This window comes from Marmota monax, unplaced genomic scaffold (assembly GCF_021218885.2).
Source record: "Marmota monax isolate L192 unplaced genomic scaffold, Marmota_monax_Labrador192_F-V1.1 WCK01_AAM20220418_F8-fsc00005, whole genome shotgun sequence".
Classification (NCBI taxonomy): Eukaryota; Metazoa; Chordata; class Mammalia; order Rodentia; family Sciuridae; genus Marmota; species Marmota monax.
The window spans coordinates 24,554,176-24,568,154 of NW_026692254.1; the positions used below are offsets into that span (position 1 = coordinate 24,554,176).

Consider the following 13,979-nt stretch of genomic DNA (forward strand, 5'->3'; position numbering starts at 1 on the left):
CCCACCTCCTCCAACTATGCCCCACCTGCCTTCAGTCACCACCCAGTCAGTCCATTCAAAGTAGGGTGGACTGATTAGGACATAGATCTCATAATCTAACTATTTCATCTCTGAATATTCCTGTATTGAGCAAGAGCTTTGGGGGGGTGTTATCCAAACCATAACATTTCTCAAAAGATTACTCCAGTGAATTCTATATTTTACTGAAGGCCAGGATCAGAAAATCATTAAACCACCAATAACATTATTCTAGATGAAATATCTTCCCAACTCTTTTACTAATGATTCAAACCCACAGCAGAAGGGTATTAAGCATATGATGATAAGTAAGCCTGGATTTCTGTTTATGTACATGTCCATACATTTGCACACTCATCACTGATGATTAAACAAGCTCTGGGGAACTGAATTCTAGGCTCCATTTATAACAGCAGCTGCAGGTATGAATACACGTAGGTTCTTAAATATTCCACTATTCTCCCCTTTCACACTTCCTCCCCAGATACCACAACTTTAACACATAGTACTCTAAGAACTACATCGTTTTGGTTTCTGGGGTGAGATAAACCAACCTTTGCTCTTTGCTGTTAGGTCTGAGGGCTGCTCTAAGAAAATGAGGGTTGTTATTGGTGGCTTATCTTTCTTCTGGTTTCCCCCCAGGCACAGATAGGAGGATTCATTACATGATCAGCAAAGGTGGTAGTGAAGCCCTTCTGCAGACTCTGGTGGACACTGCAAGGACAGCTTCTCCTGACTATGACATTCTCCTGCCTCTCTTCAGACTGCTGGCCAAAGTTGGCCTACGAGGTACCCACATTCCAAGACCCAAGGCTGAAAAGGCACTTCTGCAGTTGTTACCATGAGTGTAATTTGGGAAGCTCTTGTGGGGAAGCAGCAGAGAGCTCTCAGACATATTGGCGGTGATGGTCTGACTCGCTCCACAGGAAAGGCAATTTTTTTTTTTTAACCTAGATGTTCATTTTTCCAAGGTATGTTGTTAGGAGAGAGGCCACTACAGCAGGCATGAACCTGGATTAGACAGAGTTTGGGTCATATGGAGGAAGAGATGAGTCACTTCAATGTAGTTTTAATCATTTGAAAAAAAAATAAACAAAACATTCCAATAAATTGCAACTTACCTGAAAGTCTATCATGTGTATATTAGTTTCCTAGAGTTACTATCACAAATTACCACAAACTGGGTGATATTATGCAACAGAAATATATTTTATCACAGTTCTAGAGACCATAAATTCCACATGAAGATATTGATAGGGTTGGATCCTCCTGGAGGCCCTAAGGGAGAATATGCTCTTGGCTCCCTGCCTAGCTTCTGGTGGTTACCAAAATCTCCAGTGTTTTTTGGCTTGTAGATGCATCACTCCAGTCTTTGTCTCCATCTTCACATGGCTCTCTGTGTGTCTTCTCCTTTTCATGCCGAGACATCAGTAGTTAGATTTAAGGCCCATTCTATTCTAATGGCCTCATCTTAAATCTCTAAAAATCCTAACTAAATTTACAAAGATTCTATTTCCAAATAAAAGGTTCTGGGTAGATATGAATATTGGGGTGAGACTATTCATTCCACCCACTATAAAAAGTTACATGGAAGTAAAATTTCCCTAGTTGAGAGGAAGTAGGGGCCCAGAGTGTTTTCTACTTATGCTTCATGGTCATTTCTCTTCTCCCATGGAAAATTCCAGAAACCTAGAATTTCTTGAAAACCTAGGTGGTCAGAAATCAGGCAAACATTTCAAACTAGTCATAACAGTTAAGTGTAAATTTTGTGTTGAGTTTCACGCAAGTCACAATTGAGAAGCTCAGACCTAAATAGCAGACCTCTGATGTCTACAGTTTGCAGCTATAGCTGAGGGTTCTGGGACCCCATTTCCTTTCAATGTTTGGGTCTCTATTTAGAGCTCATTCAACATTCCACTGATAAGAACTGAGAAGTAGGCATCAGGTGTCATATGCATTGAACATGCTTCAGATAAGACCAAAAATAAGATATTTGTTGAATATTCAATAGGTATTTACTACCAGTCTCTCAGGGCCTGGTGTGGTTCTAGACACTGGGGAAACCAGAGTGACCAAGGCAGTCAAGGAACCTGTTCCCACAGAGATTCTATTCCAAGTAGGGCAGGCCAAGTCAACAAATTAACTGGATGGTAGCAGACTGTGATGAATGCCTTAAGAAAAAGAAGAAGTGATGCTACTCTAAGATGGCATGGTCAGGGAGAGGTGACATTTGAGCTGAAACTTGAAGAACAAGAGGAAGTCAGCAAAGCTGAGTGGGCCAAGAGAACTCTAGGAAAAAAAACATATACAGCCTGGTCATAAACAGTATAAGCTGGGAAGTCAGGTCTGGGTTTCAAGTCTGGCTCTGACACTTTCTAGCTGTGTGATCTTGGGCAATTTGCTTATGCTTTCTGAACCATTGTGTCCTTTTGTATAAAATGAAGGTACAGTACTTAATTCTAGTGTTGATATGAAGATTGAATGAGGTACTATACACCACATGCTTAGCATGTGGAGCCTGGATACTGAGAAACAAGAGTCATATAGATTTTATAGGAGAAAAAGAGATGAGAGATTCACCAGGAGGACAGTGATTTCTTACTTAATGATCTTGAAATGCCTTTGTAATAATTATGTCACTGCAGTTTCTGCTATCAAGGGTTACAGTCCTTGATACTGATGTTCAAGTTGTTGTGGGCTGGCCTGAATAGAAGAGAACTGCATTTGTTTGCTTATGAGCAGAGTAGGACAGACAGTTCTTTTCTGATAAAGGGAATGGGTCTTGTAATTTTAGTTATAATCTTTGCTGGTGTCTTTTGGCCAGAGTTAAAATTGATAAAACCAGCTTGAGTATACTGTCTGTTTTACTCATTTTCACCTATAATTTTTTTTTTTTGTACCAGCGATTAAACCAAGCTGCACTCAACCACTGAGCCACATCCCCAGCCCATTTTTTTTTTTAATTTTGAGACAGGGTCTCAGTAGGTTGCTTAAGCCTTCACTAAATTGCTGAGGCTGGCTTTGAACTTGTGATCATTCTGTCTCAGCCTCCCAAGCCCCTGGGATTACAGGTGTGTGCCACCATGCCCAACTGTGATAGATTTTTTTAAAAGTAAAATTTATTGTGTATATTTGAGAAGTATGGATATATATATATATATATATATATATATATATAAAATGATTGTAATAAAGCAGATTAACATGTCTATCATCTCACACAGTCACTTTTTTTGGTGACAATAGCATTAAAATTTATTTATTTAACAAAAAATACCTGATATGGTATGACTTTGTTAACTTTAGTCCTCATGTTATACACTCAATCTCTTAACCTATTTATTCTACATATTGGCTTTTTTTTTTCACCGTTTCACTCACACCCTGTTTCCTTTCCTCCACCCCCATTGGTGGTGAACACTGTTTCATTTTCTATCTCTGTCTATTTGTGTTAGCACCTCAGTTTGTAAGGATGATTTTTACCAAAAAGAGAAGTGATAACAAATGTTGATAAAGATGGAAGGAAAGGAAATCCTGCACATGGTTAGTGGGAATACAGATTGGTAGAGTCACTATGAAAATCCCTAAAGAAATTAAATATTGAACCACGTGACTAGCATGTATTTCAAGGAGATGATATCACCAATTTGTAAAGATATCTGCATTCCCATGTTCATTGTAGCATTATTCATAATAGCTGAGATATGGAAATAACCTGAGTGTTCAGCAATGGATGAATGAATACAGAAAACAGCATATATGCACAGTGGAATATGGACCTAATATCCTCTAGGTCCATCCACAACATGGATGGACCTAGAGGATATTAGACTAAAGGAAGTAAGCCAAACACACAGAAAGAAAACTATTGCAGTGAATCTGATGGGGATGCATTTCTGAAAAACAAACAAACAAAACCAAAAACAAACAAAACCCATCAACAAACCAGGATGATTTGGGCATGTCCTTTGGAAAGGACAAAAATAAATATGACTGGGTACACAGTCACCTGGTATCAAAGTGGGGGAAAGGAACATAGAATAAAAGGTGCTTTTTCTTACTTTTAATGCTTATCTTTTAATTAATCAGATGGTAATAACTTATCTGCAACACTAGACATCAGGTTATTTGGAACAATAATTTAGAGAAGTTTGATGTGAATTTTTTATTTTCTTAAAATGTTTTGACTTTTCATTATGAAAATTCTTTGTCACATAGAAAAATGACTTCTATTTGCCTACAACTTAGATCTCACCATTATTAACATTTTGCTGTATTTCTTTCACCCATTGAATTTATTTGGAGTGCATTTATTTGAAAAGAGACATTTTCCTGCATAAACACAAGACCATTATTACACATTTAAGAAAATTAACAATACATGGAGAAATTATTCCAATTTCTCCAAATATTCCCAATTCTCTTATATATACATTCAAAGCAGGATCTAATAAAAATTCACTCATTGCATTTGAGTGTTGTTTTACTAAGTATTCTTAACTCTAGAATTGTCTTAAAGGAAGAAATTGACACTCAACTGAACTGGAGTTCATGTTTGAGAACCAGAAATATCTTCAGATATAAGGGCTTGAAAGTCATATAACTCCCAAACCTTCATATAAATAAATATATGTATCCAGAATTAACTCTTTGATTCATTTGGTTCCAATGGAGATATTTTGCAGAATTTGTCTTAACTAGATCTGAAAAGTGTCTTTGACTATGCTTATCTTCCCTTTCTTTGCTCTACATGTTGTACAATTTTCAGATTCAATGTGAAATGCAACTAAGAGAGATTGATTTGTGTTCCTAGATAAAAAGTTTGGACAGAAGGCACTGGAATTGGAAGCACTTGATGTGACATTAATTCTAGCCAGGAAAAACCTGTCCCATAGCCAGAACCTCCTGCACTGTCTTTGGGCTCTGCGTGTGTTTGCCTCCAGTGGTAAGTGACTCTACTGTGAACCTATAGGATGGCTTTCAGAACAGTGCTAGGACTCCTGGGAACCATGTGGGGGTCTAGTGGGGAGGTGAAAGGAGGTGGGGGATATTATATTTATCTCAACCAGATAAATAAAGGAGCCAGGTGATCCAAAGACTATGGAGGTGATAAATTATTTCTTCATCTCCTCCTTAGCCAGGTATAACTCTTGAGCTCATTCCTGGAGTTAGGCTTTAATATTGGTTTTCCTTGAGAGTCAAACATTCATTATAGCATTCTAGAATTCTCTGTGGTGAGATAAAGACAGGATTTCTTCAGTTTTTATCATATCCAAGACATAGTGACAGGTGTTACATCTGCCACAAATGACCTTCACACCACAAATCTCCTTACTGAATTCCTGAATATATTCATTACCAATTTTTAATCTATCAGTACCAGTTTTTGTTTATTTGTTTTTATCTCATGATCTTTCTCATAAAGTGAATAGATCCAGGCTGATACTTATTTCTCATCTTCTAATTTGAATTATTTCTAATTATTATAATCATCCTGGACTTAGATGCATAATTTTTTAGCTAAGGAAAAAAATGTTTTGGGGGCTGGGATGTGGCTCAAGCGGTAGCGCGCTCGCCTGGCATGCGTGCGGCCCAGGTTCGATCCTCAGCACCACATACAAAACAAAGATGTTGTGTCTGCCGAAAACTAAAAAATAAATATTAAAATTCTCTCTCTCTCTCTCTTAAAAAAAAGGAAAAAATGTTTGGAAGGGTGCAATAATTACTTGAATTCATACAGATAAAAAGTCATGAGGGCTGAGTTTCTAATTCCAAAACTCATGTTGATTCTACTCCATATGGACACAATTTTTATTAATAGATAAGATGATATGCCTATTTCATGTGTAATAAGCACAGACTTTCATTTCTCCTTCCTGAACTCCCTTCCTGTAGAATGAAAGTGACAATTATTTAGATGTAGTATACTCTGCAAGGGAAAGAATGTGGGGCTCAGAGCCAGAAGGACCTAAATTTGACTCTGATTTTATTTCTTATGAGTAATGTAATATGGGTACTTAACCTGTTTAACCTCAGTTTCTTCCTTTGTAAAAGTATAGTAGTGATAATTATTACTATTAATCTGCTAGGTCTGCTGTAGCAAAATACCCACAGTCTACATGGCTTAAACGATAGAAATTAACAATGTTGCAGGTTTGGTTTCTTTGGAGGCCTCTCTCCTAAGTCTAAGAACAGTAATTGTCTTCTCCCTGTGTCTTCATATGGCCTTTTCTCTATGCTTGTGCATCCTTGGTATGTTGTATATTAAGTTTTTCTTTTCTTATAAGGACACAAATCAGATTAGATTATGGCCTGCCCCAATCACCTCTTAGGTAATGACTATTTTAGTGTGAGTATAATTAATGAGTAGTATTAGGGGTTCAACACAAGAATGTTGGGGAACACAATTCAGCTCATAGCAGAGCTCATAGACTTGGTAGAAAGGATAAATAATACTTATGGGTATGATTGCCACATAGCAGCTGCACAAGCGTTAGTTTCTCTTTCCTATCCTACTTTTTCTTTAATCTTCTGAAATAACAGGAAGACCTGTAAAGAGAGTAAATAATAAATAGTTTTTTTACTAGATATCCTAAGAACTATAAAAATAATCAGTGGTGAATTCTGTTAATAAGGATGGAAGACTCATAAGGAGAATGTCCTTCTGGAGAATAATCAGACAGGTTCTGGACTCCTTGTTCATAGACAGAATTTATCCTCACCCACCTCATACATATTGACTAGAAACTCAGAGAACATTTGGGAGCAGCTGAATGGATCTGCTCAAACCTACCTCTAATAAAGGGAAAGGGGAGCTGTGACTCTGCTTAAAGGATAACTCTCATTACTGAGTAGCCAGTAATGAATTTGAAGTATCTGATGATTTCTTAAAGAATAATTAGGCTTGAATGACTTGCCTTCCTTAGTATCTTCAATAACTATGGATATCTAGAAAAATACCTTCAGCTCGAGCTCTGAGAAATCTTGGGATTTCTATGGGTGTGAGGAGGTGGCCATTTGGCTCATATTCCAAGCTGACGTTTATTATACCAACTTACTGTCCTATAAGATATGAAAAATTATACTGTTGCTCTCTATCTATTGACTTTACTGGTGAGAGGCAAACAGAGTTCAAGAAGTCTGTGAATTGCTAGCAACTGCTCATGTTCCAGCAAGCTTTCTAAACAGCTCATATCTTCAGAGGAATTGGCGGGCACCATAATTGTTCTATAAAAGCCAGTGAACCTTTTGGTAGCACCCAGATGGCCAATGGGAATGTTGATAGAGCTGCCAGAGACCCAACCTTGGATGAATCAAGGGTGAATCTAGTGAGGATTTCTTATTGTTATCCTCTCCCAGTTCCAAAGGCGTCCATGTTAGAATCTGTGCTCTTAAGCTATCCCCTCCCTAACTCCATTTAAAAACAGAATTTTGTTGAATTATTTGCCAAGACTTTGCTCTAGCATGTTTTCTCAATTTAGAAGTAAGGACTGAGTTAGTAACCACAAGAGAGGAAGATTGATGGGCAGAAGGAGAATGCCAAATCCCCAGATTTTGATCCAGGCAATTACTGCCTGTACTATCCTCAGGAGGGACATATGCTTAGAGGATGTTCCAGGAACAAGTGCTCTTTGTAATAGCTGAGACATCAGCTCCAGACTCTATCCAGTAGACTGTGTTGGGATGAACTATATTAGAGCTTCCGATTTCCCTTAGCATTCTTTCCTGAGGCTTGAGGCAAGTCTATCGATGCCACCCTCGTTTTTGTTTCCTCTTTGCTTCTTTAAGACCTCCTGTCTTCCACTCAGTTTTGCCAGAACAAATATAGCACAAATCACATGGCATTCCTAGGTCTTCTGACTAAAAAAACATATTACAGTGGAGGAAAATAAAGAAGAGAGTGACGGTGGAAGATAACCATCCTTCATTCTCCCACTGAAAGTTTTGACCCCATTAGAGTTGTTCCTGTTACCAATTAGTTCAGGGTTCTTTTGCTCAAATTGAATAGAAATCACGAATAGGCAAAGTACGGTTTCCTTTAATATTAGCAGCTCTGAGCTTTGAGGGCCAGTGACTCTCTGCTGTCAGTGTTAGCAGCCAGGATCTTTGAATGCCAGCAGCTCTCCAAGTCCTCTGGAATTCTTCCAGTGGCCACAGCTAGCAGCTCCCTGCAGCTCTCCGTGGCTCCCCGCTCCTCTCTGGTTCGTAGACGCCCTCAGTGTTACCAGTCCTGGGCCTCTAGTGCTAGGAGCTCTTAGTGTAACTAGCTCAGCCTGCTCTATTGGAGACAGAAATCGGAAATAGGCAAAATATAATCATCCGATGTAATCTATAGTGCACTGCATCATAAGAAGCAGGAGCACATGTATTATTCTAATAAAGATATAAGGAAGGGCGAGTATACAGACAAAAAGGGGCAGGCTCATGCATGCGCAGTGACCTGCCAGCTGACAGCATTTCCACTTAGTCTCAGGTAGGGGAGGGGGCTCCTGGTGGACCTGACTGGGGGCTGCTAAAGTGGCTTCCGGTGGAGTCATCTGCCATGGACCTGTCACCAAAGCTGTTGCTTCCAAAGCAAAAGTCGGTGTGTGGCCCTGAGTGAGGCACCCACAGCCACGGCTATCAAAGACGAAAGAAAACTATTAAGTAGCTCTTGGGGAGCATCAGGTCCTTTTCTCTGTCCCATTCCTAGGGTCAACCAAGTGGAGTTGGATATTGGGAATATTGGAGAGAGGCTAGGGCATCTCTGGAGAAGGGAGTAATGTCAAATTTTAGGTATCTGACCAGATTCCCCTTTGAGTTTCAATCATTCGGTCTATGAATGTGTATATTACATTTGTGGTGCTGGGGCTTGAATCCAGAGCCTTTCACATGTTAGGCAAGTGTGTTACCCCTGAGCTATATCCCCAGCTCATCTATGACTATATTTTTATGATCATCCTATTGGTTGAAAAGGGAAAAATTTCCTAGGCTAGTTACTTCTGTGCAGGAAGACCTGATTTTCACTTTGGTTCTGAGGCATAGTCAGAACATTGCCTCAGTTGGAGGCAATCTATATGTTAAAGTTGCCAGGGAAACTGTAGCCAACATGGAAAACAAAGCCATCTAAGTTATTTTGTGCCCCTTGAAGTTTTTTTTTTTCCTGCTGTTGTTTTATTTTATTTTTAGTTGACATATAATAATCTCCTAATGTTTTAAAGGAGTCAATCCAAGTTGTATTATCCCATTCACCCGTGACAATAACTACTGTGCTTTTGTCTTTCTCAGTAACCACAGGAGCCATGCTGGGAATTAATGGAGCCATGGAACTGCTTTTCAAGGTCATTACACCTTATACCCGAAAGCACACACGAACAATCAGGTACAGAGCTCCTTCATCGTCCTACTACCCTTTCTGCAACACATGGGAAGATGGCCCTGCATCTATTGCCATGATGCTTTTAGTGCAGTCTGCTAGTGACTTTTCTCTTGAATATATGGTACACTGACAATATCCTATCTCAACCTGCATCCCTACCCACCACTTACCCATGAGTCAGTCTTCTCCTTCTCACAATAACCCTGAATGAGGATGTTATTATCCTCATTTTTAGATGAGGAAGCTAAAATGTGGAGAGAGCTGTATCCAAGATTGCAGTGCTAGGGAATAGCAGAGTTGAGATTTGAATCCAGACTCAGAATCCCATGTTTTTTTTTTTTTTTATTTTTTTGGCCTGAAGCTTTTAGGTATATCTTCCTTTTTCTTTATTAACAACGTTACATGAACATGAATGTAGTTCTCAAAAGACAATCCAGAAATGACAGGATCTTAAACGAACCAGTCAGTTAAACTTCTGATATTAGTTCTGGACCTTATAATAGTCCATCAGGGTTCTGTGCTGGTCTTGATATGTGTTTTTATGATTGGAAAATGAAACTCAGCCTGTTCTATCTGCCTCTGCTTGCTGGAGTGGAGTGAATCACTAAGTTAAAAAGGGAGATGGTTACAAAGAAAGGCTTTAGAGATATTCAGAACCATTAAGATCCATCATTTATGGGAGTGACTCAGCGAGGACCTTGAAAGAATATTAGAAGAAATTCAGCCAATTTCCAAGATATATGAGGTCATTTGACAAGTAGCATTTCCATGCCCAGCCATGATATTTTCTGCATCCTAGCATCAATCTTAGGCTCATGTTCCACCTGATTATTTTTCTCTTGGGTCACCACAGTTAGGCTATTATCATCCATTCTTACCTGCAGCTCTCCACATCAGTGTTTCCTGGAGTACAATACATTATATCTCAGACAAAAAAAAAAGTCCTCATCAAATAAGTTGGAGAGTCCTGGGTTAAACAAAGTTAGATAGTTTCTTTATTGACTACACAGAGCTTTTTCTAAAACCTACATATTAGCGATATCTAAGATGGTCATGCAGTATACCCTGCTCTCAAAGTGCTTTGTCCACCTTTTTCGAGGGGTCAGTGTTTTGTACATTTCATTTTGGAAATATCTCTTCTAGAGTTAAAATATATTGCAAAGTAGGAGTCAACAAAATTCTATGAAGCAGGCTGTGGCCCAATGTGGCTCCGTAGCATAGGCCTTGCCTAGCACGTTTGAGGTACTGCATTCAATCCTTAGCACTGCGTGAAAATAAATGAATAAAATAAAGATATTCTGCCCATCTACAACTACAAAAAGATACAGAATTCTATGGAGGGACCCTCATCTAGTAGATATAAATCTTCAGAGTTACAAACAAAGGGACAAACATAACCCTTTGTTTTTCTGTAGTTATATTTTGTTTCTGTCTTAAAACTCTAGTTATGTCTAATAATAAAAATTATGAATCAGTGTCTTACCAAAAATTTAGGTCAGACCAGTGATTTTTTGGCACATTCAAAGTTTTGCTCCTCTATCCCCTTCTTCCTGGAGTTCATGTAAGTTCTAAGAAGCCATGGTAGAAGCCAGGGTGTCAACAGAAAAGTACAGCTTGTCCTCAATCATCTTGTGACCACTTGGAAGTGTAGGACTTGGATATGTCTCATTTTTATCATTGTGTGCAGGCCTTTGCTGCTGACATCTGCAGTCTTAACATGTCCTTTGGTCACCAATCCATTAACTTTATCTTTCTGCCCTATTCTTAAGGCCTCTTCTAATCTGATACTATCATAATGCAGCTGTTCAAAAGCTCAGGACTATCTGATTTCCTCTCTTACATTATGTGACAATCCATGTGATGTTTCCTGGCCATTCACATATCAGTCTTATTCAGTCATCTCTTCTTCATTACTTGAGGGCCATGAAACTCCTAGGGAAGTCCCTCCTGGCTAACCTTGGGTATCAAGTCCTGAGGCCCTTCCTTCTGGGAGAATAGATTTTATTGTCTTCCTCATTGAGGCTAAGCTTGGAGGAATAGGGCAATAAAGTTGAGAAGCCCCTATCTCAGAAACTCATACAAGGTTAGCCAACTCTATTGCTTTCTTTTCCTCTACAAAGAGAATCAAATTCAGGAACAGATATGATCAAGGTGTCACAGGAAAATGGGAAAGTAACACCAGGGATGAATAGGGGTGAAGTGCTTCCAATAATAAAAGGAACATTTTAGGGACTTCATGCATATTTTTGCATGAAGTGTGGTCTATCTTGTAAATTTTGGGCAAGGTGTTGACCCTTTTTAAACACCAAATTAAAATCAAACTTCCACACCAACCACTGTAATATAGCTGTCATTTCCACAGTGTTTATTAGGTGCCCAGCACTGTGCTTAGCTCTTAGCATGCATTACCTCATTTGAGTCTCTTCTCTCCTTCACAAGGCAGGAGCTATTGCTGTCCCCAAATTTTCAGAAAAAAAAATCAAAACTGAAAGAAGTTAAGTAACCTGCTGGGATTTAAGTGAAGGAGCTGGGATTTAAACCCTGCCTGATACAGGAGCATTGGCTTTTAAAGCACCACTGGAGTATCTTACATAGTCTATTTCCAGCATTTTATTTCTAAAACCACCATATGTAAGACAATCATAAGCAGTTAAAGTTTGCTTAAATTTCTTTTGCCGTCTAAATGGCTCATACCCGTGGAACAATTTGCTTAATGATAGGGAGTCTTTCTCCTCAAGTGAATGGCTATTTTCTCTCAAAGGCTAAATATCTATTCCTTCTACTTTTAAGCTCCTTCCCAAAGTTCCCTTGTTTTCTACCTTATCCCCACATGGCAACAACAAGATAGGATCGAAGGTGCTATAATTGGAAGACCCCCATTGGAATCCTCTCTGTACTTGATTTCTTGAAGAGTCATCTTTAGTTTTCTTAACTGAACTTTGACATGATCCAAAGTGTGAATAACAAGTTTGACCTCCTAGGTTTGTTGTGCACATTAGGAAGTAATGTATAAGAACTTTGTGAGCTTTGACTTGCTAGAACATGTCGATCATTATTAATACAGATAATATTGGATCCTTGGCTGCTTTCTTTGGATCAGGCTACAAGGGCTGGAGGTGGGAACTTTCTGCCAGTTCCATCTTCTCTCATGAACTATGTCCTCCACAAAGTCACTAAGACCTACCTAAGGGAATTCTATTCTGCTTCACTTAGATACCAAAACCTTTGGGTTTGAGGGGATCTTCAAGGAAGGAGATGAAATAACATGCAAGGGGATGTGGATAGTTCTACTGAGTTATCATCTTCTGAATGCTCACAGGCTATGGGAGAGCTATTCCAGGATGCATTTGTAGGATGCCTGGTGTGGTGTCACTATGACTCCTCCCTCCTGTGGAGATTAAACCTGCTCTACTTCTCTAGCATGAACCTAAAATTAGATATGCAGCTGTCCTCCAATCTCCAGATAGTACTCAGGGTTAGATTTATGACAGACGCTCCAGCCCTGCACCTACCGGAGATAAGGGGCATGTGGAGCAATGTCACTAACTCTTTGTGGCCCTGGGCCAGTCCTCACACCCAGAGAAGGCAGCTATTTCAAGCCTCCTTTATTTTCCCAGATGCCCACTATGCGGGCATTTGTTGACCACCACAAACTGTTCCCTTCCCTTTGTTCCCCATTCCCACTATTCTAATCTGAGCGGTTATGGTCAGACTTCAATGGCTACTGCAGCCCTCGAATTGGTCTTTCCTGTCTTCAAAGTAGTTAAAAATGTGCCTAAATTTTCCTTTCCTGTCTTATCTCTGATTCCTCCTCTCACCTCTCTGTCCATCCTACTGTTCCTGAATGCTGCATGTCCCATCCTGCCCAGATCTCTCCCTTCCTCTGGAATGGCATTGCTGCTTTATCAAATGTTAGAAGTTCTTCCCAGTCTTCAGACACTATCTGATGCTGCCTGTTTCATCTCATGAGAGAAAGGAATCTTCTCTCATAAATTCCCCTCCACACTCTGCTTAACATTCATCCTACCTAACTCTGTACTTTGTTGGCCTGTGTTTCTTCTTTTCCTTTCAATTCTATACTTCCTAAAGGTCAAAATCAAACTATACCTTGATGTTCTCCATAGGGCCTAACCCAGTGCCTAGACTATGGTAGACTCTTAATTAAATTCAAAGGGACTATTTGTTTAAAAATTTTTTTTCTTTTATTTTTTTTATTTTTTTTGTTTAAAATTTGACAAGAATAATTATACATATTTATGGGGTACAGTGTGATACTTTGATACATGTATAAAATGTGTAATGACCAAATCAGGGGTAATTAACATTTCCATTTCCTAAAACTCGGGAACACTTCATGAATTTTGCTTTGTGTGTCATCCTTGTGCAGGAGTCGTGCTAATTTTCTCTATACCATTCCAATTTTAGTATATGTACTACCAGAGAGTGCAGTAGAAGAGGTACTTTGATTAAAAAATTATTGTGGGGCTGGGGATATAGCTGAGTGGTAGACCATTTGCCTAGACTGTACAAAGGTTTGGGTTTGATCTCAACACTGCCCCCCCCCCATTTTTTAATTTTGATGAGTTACCTATGTATTAATGAA

The 13,979-nt window shown here is 39.1% G+C and overlaps 1 protein-coding gene and 1 non-coding gene across 3 annotated transcripts in view; one reads left to right on the top strand and one right to left on the bottom strand.

The window, feature by feature from the left end:
* Window positions 1–668: 668 nt before the first annotated feature.
* The window catches only part of Agbl1 (AGBL carboxypeptidase 1), a 719,307-nt gene continuing 705,996 nt past the window's right edge, over window positions 669–13,979 (top strand). For both annotated transcript variants that reach the window (XM_046439390.2, XM_058577088.1), the window contains exons 1-3: window positions 669–807; window positions 4,832–4,963; window positions 9,286–9,379. In XM_046439390.2, the coding sequence (XP_046295346.1) occupies window positions 684–807; window positions 4,832–4,963; window positions 9,286–9,379 (350 nt within the window). In that variant the 5' untranslated portion in view covers window positions 669–683. The remainder of the gene's footprint in view (window positions 808–4,831; window positions 4,964–9,285; window positions 9,380–13,979) is intronic.
* LOC124089533 (U6 spliceosomal RNA) lies at window positions 13,713–13,823 on the bottom strand. Its single transcript, XR_006850777.1, has one exon. It is a non-coding gene; the product is annotated as a U6 spliceosomal RNA (small nuclear RNA).